At 36.0% G+C, this 17,753-nt stretch overlaps 1 protein-coding gene across 4 annotated transcripts in view; it reads left to right on the forward strand.

Annotated features, from left to right (window-relative positions):
* The first annotated feature begins 1,750 nt into the window (after nt 1-1,750).
* znf740a (zinc finger protein 740a) overlaps nt 1,751-17,753 on the forward strand; it is a 35,741-nt gene continuing 19,738 nt past the window's right edge. For 3 of the 4 annotated variants that reach the window (XM_073826165.1, XM_073826166.1, XM_073826168.1), the window contains exons 1-9: nt 1,751-1,841; nt 4,032-4,186; nt 4,345-4,536; nt 5,785-5,931; nt 7,185-7,308; nt 9,061-9,144; nt 9,744-9,827; nt 10,512-10,595; nt 15,760-15,843. In XM_073826165.1, coding sequence (XP_073682266.1) covers nt 4,142-4,186; nt 4,345-4,536; nt 5,785-5,931; nt 7,185-7,308; nt 9,061-9,144; nt 9,744-9,827; nt 10,512-10,595; nt 15,760-15,843 — 844 coding nt within the window. In that variant the 5' untranslated portion in view covers nt 1,751-1,841; nt 4,032-4,141. The remainder of the gene's footprint in view (nt 1,842-4,031; nt 4,187-4,344; nt 4,537-5,784; nt 5,932-7,184; nt 7,309-9,060; nt 9,145-9,743; nt 9,828-10,511; nt 10,596-15,759; nt 15,844-17,753) is intronic. The other variant, XM_073826167.1, reaches the window with a different exon arrangement.

A 17,753-nucleotide genomic window follows, 5' to 3' on the forward strand; every position in this document is an offset into this window, starting at 1 on the left:
TAAGAGCTAAAGTTTGGAAAAAAACTGGTCAACCAGAGGGCGTTTTTTTAATGGATGTTGTGAGAGGCTTTACTACACTGAATAAACTGCTTATATTTGAAAAATGTCCTATAGCTAACTACAAAACCAAGATACAAATAATAAACGTCATATTGCATTACATAAAAGTAACTCACATTGATATGATCAATAAAAAAGCAAAACGATTGTATAGAATAAACGATAGGGAAACTTTTTTATTTTCTTTTTTTATCTAATGTAGTTTCATTTATTCTTTTTCTTTATTCCTTTTTTTTTTTTTTTTTTTTTTTTTGTATGTTTGGAATACAGTTTCATCCTCTGTAAGTGTCCGACCTGACGGCCGCCTCTTTACTCCTCCCCCGACTGCAAGCGGCTGCTCTCGCCAGCCGGTGCTAGGCTAGTGTAGTGCATCTCGAACGCACCTAACGAAACAGAATGGCTATTTATACTAGACAATACATGTCACATGATACAAACAAACCAATGAAAAACAGGGAACAAGACATAGCAACCAATGACAACCAATCAGAACATGACACATGGAACTATGGAACCAATGACAGGAATACATGAGGGCAAGGGAAGCAAGACACAACAGCATGAAACAACTACATAAAAGACATGAAAACATGAACATGAAAACTCAACACAAAACAAAACCCAAAACACCCGTTACATTAACAAAGCACAAAATATCAAATCTGAAACCAGTGCAACCTGTTTTACAAAATATGGAAGTTTATTGTGCATAATAACCCCTTAATATGCTTTCAACAATTATACTTGAAGACAGCACATACTTTTGTGCTCAAAATTAGCCTGAAATGCAAAAATATACGTTTGTAATATAGCTTATTTACAGTTTGTGAAAATGAAACACTTAGAAAATGTTAAACATATTTTATAAAAAACTAATCTCTTTGTTAAGTTGTATGTTTTTGTAAAGTCATATGTACTGTTTTTCATAGTGTGATTTTTATTGTTTTTAAACCAGTTAGTCAATTCATTATTATTTTTTCTTTCTTTCGGTTTAAGTTACATATGAGCCCTTCTTTGAGATGACTTTCAAAAACTTTATCAACTGAACTTGCAAGTTCATGTATACTTTCTGCCTGTATTTCATTTAAGGATGTCAGCATTGCCTCCCAGAGCTGTTGTTTTAAAGGTAGGCTATATTGTTGCTCAGTCACATAGATCTTGCAAAGGGTTAGTTCACCCAAAGAAATCTGTTGTTTATTACTCACCCTCTTGTTGTTCCAAAACCATAAGACCTTCATTCATCTTCAAAACACAAATTAAGATATTTTTGATGAAATCCAAGAGCTCTCTGAACCTCCATAGACAGCAAGGGTCCTAAAACCAAGGCACTGCTGCTCAACAGTTTTTTTTAATAGCTGCTCTTTCAATACTATTAATCTGTCTGTATGAGAAATAAATACATACTTTGTATGTATATAATGTTTATGTCACTTATATAATAATAATTTGGAACACCGTGTAATTATTAATGATAATAGCAGCCTGTGGACCTACAATAATTAAAAACAAAACTGTACTGTACCCTATTTTAAACAATGAGCAATGATGTGAGATTAATTTATTTATTTAAATTTGCACTATTTTCTAGAGTAACATCTTTATAGTTGTGTTCCATATTCTCACTTTGCAACAATTGTGCTGCTGTGTTTGGTCTTTGCTTGTGAACACTTTGTGACGTTGCAGCCAGTGTGCGCGTTCTCGTGGAGCTTTTCCGGTGGCTTTTCCTGTGTTTGTAAACTGACCTGAGCTGGAATAAAAGAGCGAAATTGAGCAGTACTAAGGTAAGATTTATGAGCACTACACGCATAGCTTCCATTGAAATAAATATTATTGCTCTTTTTTCTTTCGGAATGATGTGATCTGGTGCGCTTTTAGAGGCCTCCTGAGATAGAGATTTGATTATAGAATGTGCACGAAACGCACATGAACGCGTTTAAAATAAACTCCAGCTCAGAGCAAATCATACCTGAGTGATGCGAGGCATGCGGTGACATGTTTAAATGGGTATAAATAAATGAAGCTCGATTGAATGAAAGGATTAGGTGTGTTAGACGAGGGTTGCTTGTTCGCGGGGGAGTTTAGCGCGAACAACAGCGCGCTGGGATGCTTTTCACATGCGTGATGTATGTATGTGTTATCCTTTCATCTGTCTACATTTATTACAACATCCATGAATGTTATTAAACGCATAATTAAAGTCCTCTGCCTCTGGCAAGTGCTTGTTTCTTAGCCTGCAGTCCACCAGCACCACACTTTGTTGATGTCTCCCATTAGCTAACACACCTTAGTCAACTCCGTACTTCATGACATGATTTGGATGTGTCAGATGAATGAGCAGGATTAATAGAAATTGATCTAAAACCTCAGATTTACATATGCTTCTCTATTTTAGAGTGGTTGACAATGCTGATCGTGACTTGTGCAGCCCACAAGGACTTTCTGTTGTTTTATGTACTAACAGGCTTTGTCGTAGAATCGCAATTGAAAGACATCTTTGTAGGATATTATTAAAGTTTATATATTTTTATGGGAGTTCACTTAACTGTGTACTTCTAGAAACAGAAATTTATCATTTGAGAAAGCTTAAGTTACTAAAGCAATGATCCAGGAGGAGAGCCATGAACATGAATTGGTGAAAATCACTGTAACTCTGTTGCTTTCATAAAATGGTGACCACAACAATATAAGACACTATTTATCGATAAATAATGACATTTTATTAATTATACTGATTGTTGGGTTATTTTTCTGCCAGTTAGCTTAGTTACATATGCACAGCAGTTTAGTACATTAAATTGAATGTGCAGTCCAAGTGTGTGTTTATTAGCATTTTGCAGGAGCTTAATGCTTCATCCAAATAACATTCCAAGTTAAAAATTTTATATTTAGCACTTAATTGTTGTCATTGTTCTGTTTTAGCTTTGCCTAGGGTTAATCAATTACTCTATTTGTTTTTCAAAAAAAAAAAAAATTTAGTATTTTTTAACAATAAATCTGCCAATTGTTTTGTTATTTGTCAGTTAATCTTTTAAAAAATTATCAGTAGATAATTACTGTAGGTTCAGGCATTTATGTTTCAGAGTTTTATCTAAACAGCTTAGGTTTCCTGAGAATGCGTTTGTGAGTCGCTAATAAACTTTTACAGGTGTTAGTTTGATTATAGAATGTGGCTGTTATGTTAAAAAAAAAAGAAAAGTGAGAAAAGTCTGTGTTAGTTATTGTGAAAAATACTGAGTGTGATTTACTACAGTATCTAGTTCTGATTGTAATTGTAAATGCACTTGCATTATTTATTTAACACAGACTGAGTGCAACATTAATGTAAATCTACATTGTTTAGTTTCATATGTCTATCTGCGTATAAACAGTTTACAAATTGCAAATATGCAGGAAAGCGGCGTCGCCATACTAGCCAATAGCATCTGCTCTGTAGTCTTGGTTGAGTTTTTGTGTGAAACATGACAGATAAAGAGGCAATGACGACTCCCAGGCACTGGCTACCAACCAAAAATCTAACAAAATTCACTATAATAGTCCAAATAAAGTCCGCTGTCTTGTAATTATGAAGTCAGAGAGCCCCAGGATGTTTTCTTTTGAGATGCTCCTGCATTAGCATTTGGGCTGCGGTAGGCCATTTCACATTCACAAACATGCAGAGCACTATTTTATTAGGTCTCTGTTTAAAGAATTCCCATTTTTGATGATGGGGCTCAAGATCTTTGGGATAAAAAGAGCCAGGAGCCAGAGCTGCTATCATTTAGGATGAATGTACAGTGAGACATATTGACACATTCAACACAAATTGATGCAATTATGCTATCAAACTTCTTTTATCCAAAACAATCTAGGTACTGTCACCAGTGGAAGAAAGCCTGTAGTTGTTGTGTTACCTGCCCTTATCAGTCTTACAACACTTGCTGTATTTGCTTTGTTTCATATTTCTACTCTAATTCATCTTTGTCACCACAAAGAAAAGACATTGCTGCCCCATGATAGAGTCCGGTGAGACTTGTGTGACACTGGGTCCAAACTGACGTCTCATCTACACATCTCGCCTGTCTCTCAACCGCTGTCTACCACCATGTCACACATACCCGGCAGCTCAGTCCGGGACCACATGAAATGGGTTAGTTCTCTACACGTTTCATTGAGGACATGTTATTTTCCTCTTATTAGATTTTGGATTTTTGCTTTTATTCCGGTCCCAAATTCCTTGGTGCGAACTGATTACCACAGCAACAAAAGCTTATCTCATATTCTTTGTCTTGATGTTGTTTTTTTAAGGCAGGGCTGTTAGGATGTGAAGCAGTTCTTTCCAGCATGGCTCTGATGCAGGCCAGTTCCATTGCCGCTCCTAAGAAAATGATGTCGCCGCTGGGTCCGGCTTCAGGCCACGGTTCAGCCCAGAGGGATGCACAGGACCGTGGGACACAAGGACACATGGTCTTACCAACGAGCATGACCTGTCCTCCACTGGTTAGAAGACACCTTGAAGCTTTAGATTAGTGATTAGAGTTGCAAATTGGTTATTTTGTGCCATCTGTAAAAGCTTATAAACATAACTACTGATAGATTGAAAATAGTACAGACCAAAAGTTTGGACACACCTTCTCATTCAAAGAGTTTTCTTTATTTTCATGACTATGAAAATTGTAGATTCACACTGAAGGCATCAAAACTATGAATTAACACATGTGGAATTATATTCAATTCTATAAAATATTTAATTCTATATATACTATATATACTTCTGCACAACACAACTGATGGTCCCAACCCCATTTATAAGGCAAGAAATCCCACTTACTAAACCTGACAGGGCACACCTGTGAAGTGAAAACCATTTCAGGTGACTACCTCTTGAAGCTCATCAAGAGAATGCCAAAAAGTGTGCAAAGCAGCAATCAAAGCAAAAGGTGGCTACTCTGAAGAACCTAGAATATGACATATTTTCAGTTGTTTCACACTTTTTTGTTATGTATATAATTCCACATGTGTTAATTCATAGTTTTGATGCCTTCAGTGTGAATCTACAATTTTCATAGTCATGAAAATAAAGAAAACTTTGGTTCAAAGGTGTGTCCAAACCTTTTATATTTCATTTATTTATTTATTTATTTTTTTTTGAAAAGCAACACAAAACTTTTTGGCTATTTAATTTCTTCAATGGTGAAAAAAATGGCAAAATACATGGGGGAGAAAACACAAAGAACCATGTTCAGTAATCGGCCTTCGGCCCAGTGTTTAATTTTGTTTGGCTTTCGCCAAGAATTTTCATTTCGGTGCATTTGTACTTATAAACATAAATACTGATAGATTGAAATATCACTCAGGCTGATTCAGATTTGGCCGGTTAAGTCTACCAACTGCCTTCAAAATGCATGGTTTTCTGTTTTTATTTTTATTTAAAAAACTGTCCAATAGGGCCATCGATGTTTCTTGAAAGAAATGGCAAGAGCAGTACCTAAAATATTAAAATGTAGTTAAAAAAACTGCTATGCAACAACTACCCAGTTATTGGCATTGCCTTCGGCTGTTAAAAAAAACTCTACATATAAGCCTGTGATTATTGGCACAAAATAAAATCTGAAATGCATTCATTAATTTGTTGGTATAATGTAAAAGATTATTTCAGAAACCTGTTTATTTTTACAGTTATATAAAAATGCAGAGGTGGTGTTGTAGGTTTAAAAGGCTTTGTGATTTATGTTTGTGTGTCTGTAGCTTCTGCGGAAGGAGGGCGATTTTACAGCTCCCCGGCTGCTGGATGAGAAGGAAATGAGACCCAATGAAGACATGCAGCTAAAGAAAAAGAACAGGAAGTCGGGAACACCCTCAAAAGTGAGGGAGCAGGATGGGCAAGCAGGGAAGGTCAGTGTGTGGGGGTGGGCGTGTAGTGTGTCACAGTCCTGTGAATGGATTGTCGGCTGTATATCATGCAAAGTTTGTTTGAATACACTGCTTTCTGTGAGACATTTGAGATTTTCAGTGCTATTTAGCCTCATGAGAGGGTAACTGAGAATATTGTAGAAAATATATATTCCAATGTGACATTGCAAGCTTTTTAAACGGGCTGTTTCTGTATGTTAATGGTGTGTTTGTGTTGTTGTGGGGGAGGAGATGGCTGGTTTTGGTCGGGGGGTGGGGCAGTCTGTAAAGGGAGGGGAATGCTGTAGCAGCACAATAACTGTTATTGTGTTTTCACAGCACCAGTATCTACTGTGATTTAAAGGGCTGTGATGTTTTAGGAGTGAAGCAGAACTGTGAAGTTTGGTACTTGGCTAGTTAGTTTGTTTAGAGTATTTTATGTGTGACATCTCTTCTTAGTTAGGTTTTTCTGTTGTATGTGTTTGAGAGTCCTGTGTATGCATGTCTTTTTATATTACGTGCAATTAAAGCAATAGATTACACAAACAAGAAAATGGTGTAATTTCACTTACACTTTCATGTTATTCAAAACCAAACATGCATTTCTTTATTTTGTGGAACAGAAAAGAAGATATTTTAAGAGTCTATGTGTTTTCCATAATATAGAAATTAATGTCGTCAAATTTGGTTGTGGACTTCTCTGGCTTTCATAAAATGTTCTTTTGAGTTTTGCAGAATAAAGTTATACCGTTTTGGAATGACATGCATAGCCATGTAAATTTTACATATTCCTTACTCAGCATAGAGTAGTATACAACAGAAGACATTTAAAGAGGAATATTACATTCTTGTCATGCAATTATCGGTGTAATTTGATTTTCCTAATGGGTGACTGTTAACTGATATTTAAATTTCTAACGGGAATGCATGGTTTTGTTATGCATGCCTTGTCAATTTTACATGCATTTTAGTGTGAAATGTATGATGCATTTGAAACTGAAAAATAACCAAGACATAAACTGTCTGTGATATAGATTCTTATGTAATAATTATAATCATGCATTTGTAGTAGGGATACACAGACACCTTTTTAAAGACATTTCAGCTGTTTCTCACCCAAAGCTTGAAATAAAGTGTATGAATAATTTTTTTGACATTTCTATGGTTCTTCTATGTATGTTTTGAAGCTTGAAAAATCCAGTATATTGAAAAGAGCGATCCGTGCAATTAAAATGTCTTCTTTTTTTCCCTGATAGGCGGTTGTGGATGAAAATGGAAACTGTCCACTTTCTAAAGTCCAGAAGAACTTTATCTGTGATCACTGTTACGGGGCCTTCAGGAGTGGATACCATTTGAAGAGACACATTCTCATCCATACTGGTATGAATATCACAGCGGGAGGTGTAATTATATGCTATTAATATACCTATACTATACAGTACATTACACCGCGTTCCAAATTATTATGCAAATTGGATGTAAGTGTCATAAACACACAGTTTTTTGTTTTTCAATTAAACTCATGGATGGTATTGTGTCTCATGGCTCTTTGGATCACTGAAATGAATCTCAGACACCTGTGATGAATAGTTTGCCAAATGAGCCCAATTAAAGGAAAAGTACTTAAGAAGGATGTTCCACATTATTAAGCAGGCCACAGGTTTCAAGCAATATGGGAAAGAAAAAGGTCTCTCTGCTGCCGAAAAGCGTCAAATAATGCAATGCTTTGGACAAGGTATGAAAACATTAGATATTTCACGAAAACATAAGCGTGATCATTGTACTGTGAAGAGATTTGGGGCTGATTCAGAGCACAGACAGGTTCGTGCAGGTAAAGGCAGAATGAGGAAGGTTTCTGCCAGACAAATTCATCAGATTAAGAGAGCAGCTACTAAAATGCCATTACAAAGTAGCAAACAGGTTTTTGAAGCTGCTGGTGCCTCTGGAGTTCCGCGAACATCAAGGTGTAGGATCCTCCAGAGGCTTGCAGTTGTGCATAAACCTACTATTCGGCCACTCCTAACTAACGCTCACAAGCAGAAACGGTTGCAGTGGGCCCAGACATACATGAAGACTCATTTTCAAACAGTCTTGTTTACTGATGAGTGTTGTGCATCTTTGGATGGTCCAGATGGATGGAGTAGTGGATGGAACATGTCCCAACCAGGCTGCGACCACAACAAGGAGGTGGCGTTTTTGGCCGGAATCATAGGGAGAGAGCTGGTTGGCCCCTTTAGGATCCCTAAAGGTATTAAAATGACCTCGGCAAAGTATGTCGAGTTTTTGACTGACCACTTTCTTTCATGGTACAAAAAGAAGAACTGTGCCTTCCGTAGCAAAATCATCTTCATGCATGACAATGCACCATCTCATGCTGCAAATAATACCTCTGTGTCATTGGCTGCTATCTGCATAAAAGATGAGAAACTCATGGTGTGGCCACCATCCTCCCCTGACCTCAACCAGATTGAGAACCTTTGGAGCATCCTTAAGCAAAAGATCTATGAGGGTGGGAGGCAGTTCAAATCAAAACAGCAGCTCTGGGAGGCTATTCTGGCATCCTGCAAACAAATTCAATCAGAAACTCTCCAAAAACTCACAAGTTCAATGGATGCAAGAATTGTGATAGCGATATCAAAGAAGGGGTCCTATGGTAAGATGTAACTTGCCCAGTTAGGATGTTTTTGATTGAAATAGCCTTTGATTTCAGTAAATATGACCACCTAATGCTGCAAATTCAGCAAATGCCCATTTTCAGTTCTTTACAACCTATACAATGTTTTAACTCTGTTGTGCATAATAATGTGGAACAGTGCATTTTCAGTTTTTTATTTTTGAAATAAATACTGCTATCATTAGGAGGTTTGTTCAATAAAATTCAAATTATACCCTAATGGTTGATGACTTAAAAATTATACTGACTGTCATTTGCATTGACTAATTATGAAAACCAGAGAAAGATAACATTTGCATAATAATTTGGAACGCGGTGTATATGCTAAATGCTATAAAGTACAAGGTACATTAATTAATTTCCACTTATAATTCAAACATATATTTATTATGTTAGATTTTGGTGATATGTTGGTGTGTTTTGCTGTTTTTTCACTCGAATGTCTGTCTTTATCACAGGAGAAAAGCCGTTTGCCTGTGCCGTGTGTGACATGAGATTTATTCAGCGCTACCACTTGGAGCGACACAGCCTCACTCACACTGGTACGACTTGTTCCTATCCATTCAGATTTTTAACCTGATTCAGATTTTTACCTTCAGCATTCGTCATTTGACAAATGTAAATAATGTGCTTTTAGGGGTAAGATCATTTATTTGTATGTGAGTGATGAATTATTGGACTCTTATGGTTAATGCATAAAATGGGGATTCTTTGAACCATCAGGTTCATCTGCACAGGAGAGCAGTGCTGAAGCACAGCTGACATAAAATAACTGCTCCACAAGTGACATGCAATTTTATGTTGCAGCCACAGATGGTAATAGAGAGTCCACAGTACTGTAGTGGATTTGTTAAGTTTTCTCACTGTGCATTTAATGTAACTTTGCACTTTAGTTCGATGGCTATTTAATGCCTATAGACTTGATTACCAGTGGTGATCGGTCACATTTGATCAAACAAAGTTTCATAAACACTGCGTGAAACCTGACTAATTTTTTTAGCATTATTCTGAAGTAGGCACTAGAGCAAAAACATGTACTGTATCATGAATCAGCTAAAGCTTAATATTTGTTATAAGGACATTTGAGCAAGGTTTTGATTCTGTGTAGACGATCATTGAATTTGCCACTCTGTGCGTTTAGGAGTGAAGCCATATGCTTGTTCCATGTGTGACATGCGGTTTTTCCAACGTTACCACTTGGAGAGGCACAGCCTCACTCATACTGGTATGTGTCATTACATTGGACATTATTTCAAAAACAATCCTTCAATATTTACTTTTTACACTATAACACTCTTTAAAAATATAATAGTAACGTTTTATGAAACAAGTATAATCTTTATTTACATTAACCATAACAAAGTCTTACACAATTTTTTTTCCTTCATAATTTTTAAAAACATGTTAATAGAGATTGTTTTTGATGTATGGTAAAAATACTGTATGGTGCTTTCATTAGCCTTTTTATTTATATAAACCCAAGAATGGATACTCATAAACAGAGTTACAGATCATAGCGCGTCTACACAGAACAAAATCCTTTTTTTTTTTTTTCTTTTTTTTTTTTTGAAGTATAAAATACTTGCAGATATTATATTTTTTTGCACCAAAGCTATAGACACCATTTTTTAAATTTCTCTATTTTTGATTTATTTTTTTAATGCATTTCAGCAGTTAGAAAGCCTCCAAAAAGTTAATTTGATATGATGGTAGGAATACAGTAAAACTTTGACTCATTTAAAAAATAAATGTCAGAATAACTTTTATATCCATTTAAACAGAAGTCTTTTAGTAGTTAGCAGTACTAGTTAAGACAAGTAATTATTGTAATTGATGTACTTTAAGTTGTCATTTGTTGTGCAGGATTACAATTTAAAGGCAGTTTATTGACATTTTGTTCTGCGTTTAGGGGTCAAACCATATGCTTGCACCATGTGTGACATGAGATTTTTCCAAAGATACCACCTTCAGCGACACAGCCTCATTCATACGGGTACAAGTCATCTCTTACCCACTGCGCTGCTGCAGCTTTCTGCATTGCTTTTGTTGCATTCATGCAATGTGTTACGCTCACTCTGCAGTTCCACAGTTGCTTTATGCTTTTGCTGAGCATTCCTGCACATTGTCATGCACATGAACCTTTTTGTCTCTGTTGCCTTTTTAGCATGCTAGATATCGTCTGCATGACGTCTGCTTTGTCTGTGAGGCAATCACAAATCCCTGTTGAAGCTTCACATTTAATCTTAACAAAATTGTTTTTCTCTTTCACCTATATATTAAAAGGAGCCCTGCTGATCTTTGTTCTAACAGCAAATTTACATACATGAGCAAATGTATTTCATTGTGGTTCACTTTTGAGCAGCACTGCAGATGATCTTTAGTTCTGAAGGTGCACTCAAAGTATGGCTCCCTTCAACATGTTACTGAAGAAGTAAAAAGAAACCTTTAAAATCTGTCCACTTGGCAGTCATGGTTCATGTGGATATTTCGTATTGAGTTTCATAAGCTCATTTACAGATTTCATAGTTTTACGTTTGAAATGGTGCAAAACACATAATCTACCAGTTGTCAGTCTTAAGTAATATTTTCTGGATACCACTTTATTTTCTTCATGTTTATTTAAAGGTATGCGCGGTATGGCAATATCATTGCGACAATGTAAAATGTGAATTTTTCTATTTTGATGTACTAGAGCTAAAATTTGGCTTTGAAGTCATACCGGAACATTCAAATCTGCGTCCAAGGTACTGCTGAGCAGTTATCATGTTTAGGTTTAAAACAGCTTTACAAACAGTCAACCGTACAATATTGTTTTTGTCTTGAATTCATTCATATTATCCCATAAATACTGGGATAAAATTTTATACTAGGTGGCAACTAATGACTGTTAAAAAATGTATTTGTTAGGGATGCACCGAAATAAAAATTCTTGGCTAAAGCCGAACAAAATTACACACTGGGCCGAAGGCAGATTACCGAACACGTTTTTTTCGTGTTTTTCCCCCATGTATTTTGCCATTTGTTTTTCACCATTGCATAAATCAAAAAGGCCAATATTTGCTTTTTACAGTTTTGTCTTGCTTTTCAAATAAAACAATCTATTAAAAAACAACAATTTAAAAATATTTATTTAACACTGAACATTTTTTTAACCATTCTAGTAGCCTGTCAACAAGGCACAATTTAACTTAAAATTAATAAGTTAGTAACATAATATTCTTTGGCCATTTTTAAGACACCCTTTTTGAATCAAACATGTTTTTTTTTTAATGTACAAATAAATGCAGCCTTGCTGAGCAAAGGAGAATGTTATAATAAATGTTAAAATAGTAATAGAGATTTTGTAATGATTGTTATCATTATTTTTGTCTTACATTTTTATTTTATTTTACAGAACAACAGTAAAATTACAATACTAACATTTATGAATGTTGACTTTTATTTTGGTGGAAACCCGCAAGAAGACCTTAGTCCTACTTTTTACTGACAGCAGCAGATTTATGAATGATTCACATCATGCAGATTTTCCTCGCGCTTTGGAATTTGAACCCTGGCTAACGAGCTTGTGCAGAGCTGTCAGGACAAATAAAATTTGTGCGCGTATTAGACAACATAACATTCCGTAGTGTGTTTACTAATGGTTTAAAGGAGTAGTTCACTTTCAGAACAAAAATTTACAGATAATGTACTCACCCCTGGTCATCCAATGATGTTTTTTTGAGGAAAACATTTCAGGATTTCTCTCCATATAATGGACTTCTATGGTGCCCCTGAGTTTGAACTTCCAAAATGCAGTTTCAAATGGCTCTAAACCAGGGGTTCTCAACCTCTTTTAGGCCGGGCCTCCCTCCTGCTTCGGTCAATTTTGCAAGGCCCCCCATACCTGACATTTCCTCTAAAGATGCTTATTTTTAAGCCTGTTTTATTAACCAAAACATTAGTTTTGCCCTCGGCTCAGTTCTAACATTTTAACACACACACACACACACACACACACACACACACACACACACACACACACACACACACACACACACACACACACACATATATATATAGATATATATAGATATATATATAATATACAGGGTGCAATTTGTGAAATAACCAGAGGGGGGATGCTTTTAAAAACTTTTTTTTCTCTCTCCATAGGCAGAGATTGACGAAACTAGTGTAATCTGTTAACAACGCGCATTATATACCCGTCTTTTTAGGCAAAGACCAGATAATGAGTGTCAGGTCATGAAATGTTTTTAATAGGACGGAAGCTGTATTATGTGATCACAATTTAATAAAAACATTGTAAGTTAGCTCTATAAATAGTAATGATTTATTTTCAAGCAACGAATACATTTTATAGAGAAGGTGAGCAAGGTATCAACGGAGCTTTTTGGAAACTCCGAATCAGTAAACCACTGCGTCACAAAAAGATTCACGGTTTCGAAGCGCTCCAATCGGATCGCGAATCATTTGATTCAGAACGTTCAACTTCAAAGCGCGTATGGGAAATTATTTGATTCAGACGACTTTGAAGCACGTATCGCGAATAATTTGATTTAGATCGGGACGTAGGAGCGGGTTCGCGGGACGTTTTATCCACACCGTGGATAAAAATAATTAAGCAGAGGCAGGGTATAATAGGTTACTTTTGCGGGTGGAAGTGGGACAAAACATGAATGTCGCGGGCGGGAGCAGGACGAAATAACATATATTTCTGCGGGAGCAGGACAGAAACTTGCGGGTGCGGGATTAAAAAATATGTCCCTTGCAGGACTCTAAAATGAAGTTTTGTGCAGCGGTTGAAAGTTTTGAGCTGCCGTTCAGTCTGTATTTAACAGTGCGATGAAACTTGATGCGTGGAGTCCAAAGCAATCAATCACAGAACACGAGAGAGACCGTGCTTTGATCATTTTCATTTAAAACATTAATAATGAAATTAAACAATTTTAGGATAATATTTAAATGAATTTTAAGCTATTTTGCGGCACCCTGGAGGCCCACCGGTTTGGAATATCTGTTCTACATGAAACTTGAAACCCAATAAAATACACTCAGTACCCAAATAATGCCTTGTCTGTTTTTTCTCGCAAACAATTTGCGCCCCCCTTCCGATCTCTCCGGGCCCCCCCTGTTGAGAACCACTGCTCTAAACGATCACAGCCAAGGAAAAAAGGGTCTTATTTAGCAAAACGATTGGTTATTTAAAAAAAAAAAAAAATTACAATTACAATTTTTTAACCTCAAATGCTTGTCTTGTCTAGCTTTGTGTGTACTCTGTGTAGAGATTAAAAAGTATATAAATTCTAAAAATGTTTTAAAAAAAATTTTTATCGTTTCACTAGATTAGACCCTTCTTCCTCGGCTGGGATCATTTAAAGCCCTTTGAAGCTGCATTTAAACTGCATTTTGGAAAACTCGGGGACACCATAGAAGTCCATTATATGGAGAGAAATCCTCAGATGTTCTCCTCAAAAAACATAATTTCTTTACGACTGAAGAAATAAAGACATGAACATCTTGGATGACAAGGGGGTGAGTACATTATCTGTAATTTTTTGTTTTTGAAGTGAACTACTCCTTTAAGGCCATTTTGCTATTTTTAGTCATCATACAGGACCCAGCAACAACCAGCCCTTTCTCTTCTCATGGAAGACATGCGATGCGATACTAAACAGTCTCGTGCTGTCGGTGCTTGTAATGATTTTTGCGTCTTTCTCTGACAGTTTTAAATGCTTCCACACTGCCGACATGTTTGCTCTATTTGATCGCGTGACGTCATTGTTTCATATAATTTATTCGGTCTTTTCGCTTATTCGAATAATTTTCGGTTGCCGAACATTCGATGCATCCCAAGTATTTGTCTTTAAATCATTAATTCAAGAAAATCATTCAAAACGGCTGATTAGTCAGTGAATCATTCATTTAAGCTATTTTTTAAATAATCAATCATATTAAACATTTTAATAAACTGCAGAAAATAGTGAATTGTGATCACAGTCTTGTAACATGTTTCAACAATGCATTTCTAACATTTATAATGTGTTTAGAAGAATTGACTTTACATGGACTTTAAAGGAATAGTTCATTCTAAATTATTGCTTTAAATAATAATAATTCTTTAATACATTTTAAAATAAAAAAGATGTATGCTATTAGTCATATTGCTTGCAATATATGAAATAACTTTATTTGTTGAATATCCTATTTCACTTGGAATATGGTTGAGACACTGGCTGTGTCCAAATTCAGGGTCTACATCCTTCGGAGGACTCATTTGAAGGATGTTACGTCACAGCGCCGCGACTAAGGCTGTCCAAATTCATAGGATCCTTCAAATGCGGCCCACAAATACGTCCTCCTTTTCCCCGAATTTGAAGGATGGGTCTGGTGGATCCTTTCCCGTCCTACCTATCCCACAATACCTTTCGGCAAAGCGCTTCCAGAATTTTCGCGGTAGTAATGATGGAAGTTTAAAAAAAAACTGGCGTTTCAAAAAATATTCTTTTACAGCGGTTGTCTAGTTAGGCCTTTGGTTTTAGCGTTAAGCTTTTTTTTTTTACATTTGTATGTATATATGTTAAAAAACATCACTTTCGTAAACTAGCTTCTTTTTTACTGCCTGTGTGAATATCCCCTTACACACAGGTAATTTCTTGTTAGTGATTGAAGCTGTTTTAACGCTTTTAGGGATGAAAGAGTAGTTATTTTGTTTTTGTGCAGTACAGATAACCTTACTTCTTGCTTAGCGCTGTCACGGTTGCTAGGCGACAGGATATGAGCAACGGGGAAGGGAGGGAACTGAAAGAAGTGTAGGCTGTCCAAATTCACTGACACCTACTTCCCGGTTTTGCGGTCTTCGGAGGACCCCTCCTCCTTCAACCTGGTAGGAAGGATCCTAAGGAGGATGCAGACCCTGAATTTGGACACAGCCACTGTTTCATGCCACCTTCAGAATGAGTATTAGTGAGTCAGTGCCCTAATAAGCTGTGCAACCATCTTTCACACGCTTTTTATGTGCTTGCAAACATCTCTTGCACTCTGCTCTTGTGAAGCATGTGTTTTCAGCAATATTTGTCAACAATCAGCTTCTATATTGACATAAACATGTTGCATATACATGGTTTAAATCTTATGCATAATTTGCTCTGGTCATCTAGGGGTGAAGCCGTATGCTTGCTCCATGTGTGACAGGCGTTTTTTCCAACGTTACCACCTCCAGAGACACAGCCTCACTCATACGGGTATGAGCCGTCTCTCCTTACCCTTTGCATTGTTCTACCTGACTACACAAATGCACAGCACTGTTGCCAACTTTTCAGTGTTTGTTGATATGTTAGACTTTTTTGGACTGTTGCCTTGGCAATGAAAACAGTTTTTTTAACTGTTTTAATATTGGTTTCTACATTAACAAAATTATTAACAAGAAACCGACTGTGAACATAAATATTTCCTCAAATGTGACTTGCTCAGTATTATTATTAAACAGTTGGCAGCAATGCTTTAAAGCCTTGTACACACTGTATTTTATAGTTCATGGCAAAACAATTTTCAAACATAGGTTTGACTGCAACAAACTCGAGTTTGGGCATAGTTACAGACAATGCATTGGGGTGTTGGACATACTGAAAGTTTTAATTCGTCAAAACTTAATACTCCGGTACTTTGTTTAGGAGTGAAGCCATATGCTTGTTCCATGTGTGACATGAGATTTTTTCAGTGTTACCACCTGCAGAGACACAGCCTAACCCATACGGGTATGAGTCCAAGGGGGCAATGCACATTTAAGCATATCAAACACTTTAGTTTGCAGTCTTTACTACATGTCAATCATACTTTCCATGGTTCTCCATGTGCATTTTGGCTTTTCTTTTTTTGTGACCAAAGGGGTAAACATAATTGTTTCCATTGTCCTCTGAGTTGCACCAACTTTATCTTTATTTAAAATTTTCCATGTTTTCATCTCCATTGACATAGTCTCACCCACATAGGTGTGTGTCATGTCTAATTTACAGGCCCATTCTCAGGAAACTGTGCCATACCCAGCACAGAAATTCTCTTTTGGTTGTTTGTTTGTATAAAGAAGTTACTACTGAGCATCTAAGAAATTATACTTTTGCCACAAAATGCAGGACCATATTGATCATAAACATTGGTCATAGACAATATTCTAATTTTGGGCTGGGCGATATGGCCAAAAATGATCACAATGTATTTTTTTCCTTCTTTAATTCTTTTAGGTTTTAAGGCAAGATTTAGCTTCCAAGTGAACGTGTTTATTAAAGTTGTTTAACTCTTTATGGTCAGAACATGACAAACACGTAACGTTTTTGAATTCTTTACACATTTATTCAGTCGTTTTTCCTTAACAAAAGAAATATCTTAATTAAAAAAAAACTTAGTTTTTGCTGGTTCTGAGTATATTGTTTCATTACATTTCACAGTAGCCTAATTTAGGATGTTGATGTTAATTTATGTTCGTTATCAAAAACAGTAACGTCTCTAAAAGTTGTAACAACCTCCTTTTTATATGGTGAAATTTAATTATTCTGACTGTGTTTTAGCAAACATTTATTTGAAAAACTTTCGCATAGCGTGTGATGTTTCGAGCATGCAGGCTCTTCATCAAGCTGATTCATGTCTGATGAAGAGTCTGCATGCTTGAAACGTCACACGCTGTGCAGAAGTTTTTTGAATACATTTTTGATACTTTTGGAGCTTTGGTGTTGCCGACTTTATATTTAAATTGTTCTACGTGTTTTTTAGTCGAGCACCCATTTGAGATTGTGTGTGCTTTTGTTTACTTTTTGTTTGAGTTTTATTAAAATTAACCATTGGTCTTCCTTAGTAGCATATATTTATTTTAGATCATGATAACCACAGGTAAAACCACGCATATAACACCTCAATACCATGGTAAAAATGTAACTATGGTTTGAAACTACAGTATGAAAAACAGTCTAAATACATTTAGTATAAACGCACAAACGCTATAGCTTAATCAAATTCGATATGAATATCCCACATTTCTGCCACAATACCAAACTCTTTTGAAGAGATTTTTAAGACAGTTAAGCCAAATACAGTTTTGGAGTTTTTAGCAAAAAATAAATTGTAAAAATATGATATAATTTCGCCATAATATTTATCCTCA

The sequence above is a fragment of the Garra rufa genome, chromosome 20 (assembly GCF_049309525.1).
Source record: "Garra rufa chromosome 20, GarRuf1.0, whole genome shotgun sequence".
Taxonomy (NCBI): domain Eukaryota; kingdom Metazoa; phylum Chordata; class Actinopteri; order Cypriniformes; family Cyprinidae; genus Garra; species Garra rufa.